Below are 8,189 nucleotides of genomic sequence, written 5' to 3' on the forward strand. Positions count from 1 at the left end.
CTGCCTCCTCAGTAAGTTCTGCTGTTTTTATGATTGATTGAATACTTTATTGTCTCCGCCGAAGGTGGAGAATATGTTTTCGCTTTGTGTGAGCAAACATTGTTAGCCAAGCTAACATTGGGCAAGCTCCACGTGACACGTGTCAATTTGTTGACACCAATGCCTCTGATTGGCTAGAGGGACGCGTGACGAAATAAAATTCTATAAATAGGTGTGTCACTTCAAAAAGCCCCTACTTTTTGAAGTGAGGTAAAACAGGATCAATCAGACTTGATTGGAACAGTACCTTCAGTAAGTCCAAGTCACCCGTCTGTGCGTGTGTGTTTCCCTCTGAGAACACCTAACATTGGTCAAGCAAAGGCGCAGAAGGCCAAAGCTAAGAAAGCATACTCATCTACAATTGTAACGTAGAAGAGGACTAGAGTTGAAATGATCCCACAACAAAGCCGAACTCTTAATACGTGTCAATATGTTGACATCAATGTCTCTGATTGGCTAGAGGGACGCATGACGAAATACAATCCTATAATAAAAAGGTGTGTCACTTCAAAAAGCCGTTTACGTTTTTGAAGCGAGGTAAGACAGGATCAATCAGTCTTGATTGGAACAGTATCTTCTAGTCCAAATCACCCGTCCGTGCGTGTGTGTGTCCCTTTGAGAACACCTGACATTGGTCAAGCAAAGGCGCAGAAGGCCAAAGCTAAGAAAGCATACTCATCTACAACAGTAACACAGAAGAGGACTAGAGTTGAATTGATCCCACAACAAGACCGAAATCTTAATACGTATTAATATGTTGACACCAATGCCTTTGATTGGCTAGAGGAATGCATGACGAAATACAATTCTATAAATAGGTGTGTCACTTCAAAAAACCGTTTACGTTTTTGAAGCGAGGTAAGACAGGATCAATCAGTCTTGATTGGAACAGTATCTTCTAGACTTTAACATACACCTTTTTATTTAACTACAGTATATATCTTTTACTCTACTGTATCTCATTAGTTATTGCTATGATAATATAATTGCTATAGTCTGCTGGCGGAGACTTGTGCTCCGAGGAGCACATTTTCTAGTTAACTCTTTGACTGCCAGACTTATTTCTGGCAAAACCACTGCCAGCGATCTTTGGATTTTCTTACCTTTTCAAGTCGTCACAGAATATTTATCTCCAGTATGATCCATCCCCTGATGGTTGCTAATCACTGAGGGTTACACTGTGCTTCCCCTGATGGTTACTAATCACTGAGGGTTACACTGTGCTTCCCCTGATGGTTGCTAATCACTGAGGGTTACACTGTGCTTCCCCTGATGGTTACTAATCACTGAGGGTTACACTGTGCTTCCCCTGATGGTTACTAATCACTGAGGGTTACACTGTGCTTCCCCTGATGGTTACTAATCACTGAGGGTTACACTGTGCTTCCCCTGATGGTTACTAATCACTGAGGGTTACACTGTGCTTCCCCTGATGGTTACTAATCACTGAGGGTTACACTGTGCTTCCGCCAAAAAAGAAAAAAATGTCATTGTGTGTGTGTGTGTGTGTGTGCGCTTGTGTGTGTGTGTGTGTGCGCTAAGTACATTTAACCACCCTGACGCTCTAAGATGTCACCTTTGACCTTTGACCAAGAAGATGTAGAGTTAGGAGGTCAAATGTGAATCCTTTATGTGTTAATATTGAACCTCAGCTTAAAAATATTAAAAGTAAATGAATAGACTTATTGTCTTTTACTACACTGCCTTCTAATCCAGTCCTAATGTTCACTGATCAGAGTGCAAATTAGTTCAGTTTGTTGATGTGACTATTGTCAACACTGTTTGTGCCACGTTTGGTGTGATCAGTGACCCAGATAGATAGATAGATAGATAGATAGATAGTGTGTGTGTGTGTGTGTGTGTGTGTGTGTGTGTGTGTGTGTGTGTGTGTGTGTGTGCATGCGTGCGTGCATGCGTGCGTGTGTGTGCGTGTGTGTGGAGGAGGCGTTGTTTCCTTTACCCGTGTGTTTATATCCTTTGTACATTCTTGTGTGTGTGTGTGTGTGTGTGTGTGTGTGTGTGTGTGTGTGTGTGGAGAAGGCGTTGTTTCCTTTACCCATGATTGTTGTCTGCTGTGTCTGACATGTATGCCAACATTATTGTTTGTAACAATGCTCTGCTTTACATGCACTTTGTAACTGGCTGTTTTCTTATTATCTGACTGCACTGGCAGTGTTTATATCCTTTGTACATTCTTGTACTTCTGTTTTTGTGGACATAAATACATATTTTGTGTGTGTGTGTGTGTGTGTGTAGGTATGTGGATGACGTCATCTCTCGTATTGGAAGGATGTTTCCTGACATGACCATCGAACTGTTCAGACCCAACGGAACATCGGCTGTACTGCTGGTACGCGAGAACACACACACACACAATGTTTAAAAGTGCTCTATTTCAGTTTTTATTTTTTTATACAAAGATTTTCAAGTTGACCAGGATCTTTACTGCTGTAAAGTGTTGTAAAGTGTTGTAAAGTGTTGTAAAGTGTTGTTTCTCTACCAGGTGACTCTAGGTAAAATGTTGTAATTATGTTAAACTTGACCAGTGTTGCCATGTCTGCTTATTATAAGTGACTTTGGGCTTGTTTTTCTGTAAAGTTGCTAGTAAATATTGGTAGTTGTGGGTTGGTTTTTTTGGGCTTGTTTCCTAATGTTGTTTAAACCAGTGGTTTTCAAACATTCTCATGTCAACGTGGGGTTGAAGTTCTCAGTCGACTCGACTGATTTCAGTCATTTGGATTCTATATAAGCCAGCAGCATGTCTTCTATGGAAGCCAAAATAGCCGTTCATTGTTTACCTGTGATCTTAGTTTACTGAGACAATGCACTGTCTCTCTACATTCTATGTATGTGTTTACCTTGTTTGTTTGTAAGTCACTCTGGATAAAGAGTGTCTGATAAATGCATGCTGTTTCTCTGCCAGGTGACACTGGGTAAGGTGTTGTAAAGTGTTATAAAGTGTTGTAAAGTGTTGTAAAACTGTTTCTCTGCCAGGTGACTCTGGGTAAGGTGTTGAAGGCCATCGTTGTGATGAGGTCGTTGTTCATCGACAGAACCATCGTCAGAGGATACAATGAGAACGTTTACTCTGATGACGGAAAGGTACCTGTCTGTCTGTCTGTCTGTAATCTGAGTTCCCAGAAGTTTTTCGCCTCGCATACAAACGGGAGCGGCGAAGGAACTTCTGGGCCAAAGCCCTGCTATCTGTGGGCCGGATGTGCGTTGCGCTCAGAATCTGAGCGGACACGCCTCTTACCGGTCTACTCGTCTAAAAAGTCCGACGAGAGGCAAACAGCAGTACACAACAATGGCGGCCGCAATTTCTCAAGGGGAAATTGCTTCCCGTCGCTCCTATTTACATGTAAGACCCACTGCATGTGGATCCCGCCCCCTTTTCTTCATTGGCTGTTGATTTGAATCAGAAATCAGTGGCCGCGCCCCTGCTGTCCAGGCTTTGAGCCGAAGCCTCCCAGACTAGTCTGTCTGTGTCTGTCTGTCTGTCTGTCTGTCTGTCTGTCTGTCTGTCTGTCTGTCTGTCTGTCTGTCTGTCTGTCTGTCTGTCTGTCTGTCTTTAACCATAGCAACTGGCAGAGGTTATCTGATCTCCATGGTAACGTGTGTCTGCCTGTCTCTTCTCAGCTTGACATCTGGTCCAAATCTCAACATCTGGTGTTCCAGAAGGTACACACACACACACACACACACACACACACACACACACACACACACACACACACACACACACACACACACACACACACACACACACACACACACACAATGAAAATCAGATCTACTAGCAAAATAATCTAAATGTTTTTGAGGTGAATGGTTCAGAATATGATCATCTCTCAGTGAAATGTGTTTGTGTTGTTGCTAGGTTACGGACCACGCTACCACAGCTCTCCTCCACTACCAGCTGCCCCAGATGCCTGATGTGGTGGTCCGCTCCTTCATGGTGGGTTATCAATACTGTTATCAATACTACTGATCAGTTATCATTCATTCTGATGTGGTGGTCCGCTCCTTCATGGTGGGTTATCAATACTGTTATCAATACTACTGATCAGTTATCATTCATTCTGATGTGGTGGTCCGCTCCTTCATGGTGGGTTATCAATACTGTTATCAATACTACTGATCAGTTATCATTCATTCTGATGTGGTGGTCCGCTACTTCATGGTGGGTTATCAATAGTGTCATCAATAGTGTTATCAATAGTGTTATCAATAGTGTTATCAATAGTGTTATCAATAGTGTTATCAATAGTGTTATCAATAGTGTTATCAATAGTGTTATTAATACTGTTATCAATAGTGTTATCAATAGTGTTATTAATAGTGTCATCAATAGTGTTATCAATAGTGTTATCAATAGTGTTATTAATACTGTTATCAATAGTGTTATCAATAGTGTTATTAATAGTGTCATCAATAGTGTTATCAATATGTCATCAATAGTGCTGATGTGATGATGATGACAGTGTGACGTGTTGTGAACATGTAGAGAACTTTAACTCATATGTAATATTGTGTATATGTTGTGTGTTAGACGTGGCTGAGGTCGTACATCAAGTTGTTCCAGGGCTCCTGTCAGCGCTGTGGGCGTTTCCTTCAGGATGGACTTCCTCCAACATGGAGAGACTTTAGGACCCTGGAGGCTTTCCATGAGACCTGCCGCATGTAGACTGACTGTTTCTTTACTGACTGTTTCTTTACTGACTGTTTATCTACTGACTGTTTCTTTACTGACTGTTTATCTACTGACTGTTTATCTACTGACTGTTTCTTTACTGACTGGATGACTCACTGGAGACAGACTGAGGACAGACAGACAGACAGACAGACAGACAGACAGTGAAGATCCAATCAATCACCAATTTACTCTGTTGAATTTAGCTCTGTTTTGTTTACATACATTTTATATGAATAAAGTTTGTTTTGAATGTCAAGCTGATAAAAGGTTCAAGTGTTTTGTAACAGAGGGGAGGGGAGGGGAGGGGAGAGGAGAGGAGAGGGGAGAGGACCAACACAGATCTCACGTCAGGTCAGAGGCAGTTGTTGACTTTGGCTAAACCCGTTTGTTCCATTGTAGACATGTGGATCAGCATTGTCTGACCATCTGACAGGCATCTGAACACATGTATCCACTCCAACATGTATAATCTAACACACTAATAAATAATCCCTGTGAAAATATAAGATTTTATAAACTAATTTAAACAAACTGCTTTAACAGTCATTCAGATAAGATTGCAGATCTGGCTGCATTGGCTATTTGAAAATGGCAGATCTACAAGCTCACAACGCGTCGCATCGCCAGGCGCTGTGAAGCCTACATGACTGCTTTATTTTAGTGTAACTCGAACACACACTGCTCGGTATGGGTTAAATAAATGAATATACAAACGTATTCCATTCATGGCCAGTGTTTCCCCTAGCCAGAAGCTGAAGGTGTGGGGCAGGACTGCACAAAATGTTCTCAAAATGCATATTTATGCTCAAACACGAAGTCTTACATCTTATATAGTACATGTGCACAGTAATAATCTGTATAGTTTACATATGAATTGTCTCCAGATTTAGGAAAATATACTGCCTGAGAGCATTTGAGCATTATATCAATGCATTTTTTTAATGTATTTTTTACAGAAAGAATCATACTGTAGCGGTCTGATTTAAGGGCTGGTGGCCCACCACTGCTTAATGCATTCAGGGGAAACACTGATGGCGATGTGATTGGTATCATAATCTGTCATTCATATAGGCTACTAGCCTACTTACATGAAAGACAGTTCGGCTTGCAAGTAGTTAGGTTTGTGCGTGTGTGTGTGTGTGTGTGTGTGTGTGTGTGTGTGTGTGTGTGTGTGTGTGACTTGACAGGCAGCCAGGCGGGCGGGGGAAACCATTTCTTATTGGCTTTCCAATGATTTGTTTGGTCGTATTCTGGTTCTTCATGTCGTAAAATCGGGGCGTTTCGGGGATATTTGAAGTTATTTAATTTTGTGTTATTTAAATGACGCTCGGTTTCAGCCGTAAGATTTATCAAAGCTCCGACCAAATGTACGCTAGGATTGGCTGTATAGGATCGTTTGATAAATGTCACGGCGAAATAGGCGAAATATAGGCAAAAATATAAGCCGTTTTTTACACTCCATTGATAAATGAGGGCCACTGTCTTCAAATATAAGAATACAAGTTTAATGGGAATATAACAACGTTTCGGTCTCTTAGAGCCAGTGGTTCTCAACCTGTGGGCCAGGTCCTCAGATGACAGTGAAGTGACAATTTAAGGACTTTTAAGACCTTTTGAATACCTCCAAAAAGAGGAGGTAGAAAACGAAAAAGACCATTAATGCATCAAAAGCAATCGACAAACTATACTATAACAAGACATGAGTAGTCATGTATACCACCTTGCTTTCAGACCCCCCCCCCCCCCCCCCCCCCGGTCTAAAGTCGGCGAAAATGTTCTCTGTCTGTCTGCCTACAACACAGAGGAGGTGTAAAGTAACTAAGTACATTGACTCAAGTACTTTTCTTTAATTTTGTCCTATATATTACTATTACTCTGTGCCACGGTGATTCGAACCGACGGCAGGCGTGTGTAGTAGGCATAGAGGCAAGTACCCCTAGAGGCGAGAGGCGTGTCTAATACCATAGCTTGGGACGACGACACCGCCCGTTCAGAGTATGGGAAAGTGGGAAAGTATCCCCATTGGCTTAAAGGACAGCCAATGATTGAAAACATGTCGCGAATATGTCGAACACATGGATGACTAGTAGGTCAGTCTCTTCTAAGACCAGCATGCTTTGCAAGCTGGTAAAAACTGGTCATTGGCCAAGTTGTCAAATAATAAAGGAAAGGCAAACATTATGAAAACAGATGATCTACAACGCAAGTCGTTGTGTGCTTGTAGATCTGCTATTTTTCACAATATGTAGGCCTATCTGTTCAACCGAAAATGTAATGCCTCAACTCCTATATTCTAAGTGATTATCAGGGTGGGGGGGTCCCCAGTTCAAATATGATTATTTGTGGGGGGGTCCCCAGTTCAAATATGATTATTTGTGGGGGGGTCCCCAGTTCAAATATGATTATTTGTGGGGGGGGGGGGGGGGGTCCCCAGTTCAAATATGATTATTTGTGGGGGGGTCCCCAGATATTTTTTGCTTCATCATAGAATAGTATCAAAAATGAAATTAGCAGATCTACAAGCTCACCAGCTTGTGAGTTTGGAATTTAATTTTTGGAATTAGTTCCTGGAACCAAAGCCATCCAGGCTCCTGGTGAATCATGACCATAATAAATATAATTATAATATATTATATAATATACTTAATAAATACCCTTTTTGTGCTGTTTTCACATATTTTTTGACAGAATCAAATACTTTATGGTCATGATTCACCAGCAGCCTGGATGGCTTGGTTCCAGGCTTAAAAACGTTTATATAAATATTTTCTGAAATCTCTAATGGGTTTTCTATATGTGGCACCACAAAATGGCCCTAACTGGTACAGTATGCCCTAAAGTAGCCTACAAAAACACAAGTAATACAAAAAAATATATTAAATAATAATCTATTGTCCCTTACGAGTTGTAATCCTTACGTAAGGGTTAATTTATTCTCCATAGCATGATGGTGTAACTTGCCAAAAAGAACAGATCTACAAAAACCAGCAGCGTTGCGTTGTTAGTTTGTAGATACACGCGTCACGTGTTGTTCTGTGTCTCTACCAGTGGTGGAAAAAGTAAGTAAAAGTATCAATACCACAATGAAGAAATACTCTGTTACAAGTAAAAGTCTATTGTTCAACATTTACCTGAGTAAAAGGTCTTTACACAGCGGGGGTGACGCGACACGAATAAACGACCCGAAAATGCGACGCGTCTGTCACCTTGTTGCTGGCCTTCTCCAGGGCGCCACCATTGCCTCTTACAGGGGGCGCCGTTGAGTTTTTCTCTGTGTGATGCTTCATTCAATATCTGTTCACCTCTTCCCTAGTAGGCTACTGCAGGTGTAAATCAGTCTGTTGCCAGATTTTTCAAAAGAAACAAGCGGCCATGTCTATGAAAACAAGCCCAAAAGAAGCAACAAGGCTCAGTTTTACCACTTTGCATGGGCTATTTGAAAATATCAGATCAA

General features: G+C 41.4%; 1 protein-coding gene across 3 annotated transcripts in view; it reads left to right on the plus strand.

Annotated features, from left to right (window-relative positions):
- med27 (mediator complex subunit 27) overlaps nt 1-4,871 on the plus strand; it is a 9,171-nt gene extending 4,300 nt beyond the window's left edge. Inside the window, exons 4-9 of one of the 3 annotated variants that reach the window (XM_080433982.1) lie at nt 1-11; nt 2,296-2,389; nt 3,034-3,141; nt 3,679-3,720; nt 3,920-3,997; nt 4,592-4,871. The exon at nt 1-11 is cut by the window's left edge and continues 120 nt beyond it. In XM_080433982.1, the coding sequence (XP_080290108.1) occupies nt 1-11; nt 2,296-2,389; nt 3,034-3,141; nt 3,679-3,720; nt 3,920-3,997; nt 4,592-4,726 (468 nt within the window). In that variant the 3' untranslated portion in view covers nt 4,727-4,871. The remainder of the gene's footprint in view (nt 12-2,295; nt 2,390-3,033; nt 3,142-3,678; nt 3,721-3,919; nt 3,998-4,591) is intronic. The other 2 variants (XM_080433981.1, XM_080433983.1) reach the window with 2 other exon arrangements.
- Nucleotides 4,872-8,189: the final 3,318 nt, after the last annotated feature.

The sequence above is a fragment of the Gymnoscopelus braueri genome (assembly GCF_963280865.1).
Source record: "Gymnoscopelus braueri genome assembly, chromosome: 7".
NCBI lineage: Eukaryota > Metazoa > Chordata > Actinopteri > Myctophiformes > Myctophidae > Gymnoscopelus > Gymnoscopelus braueri.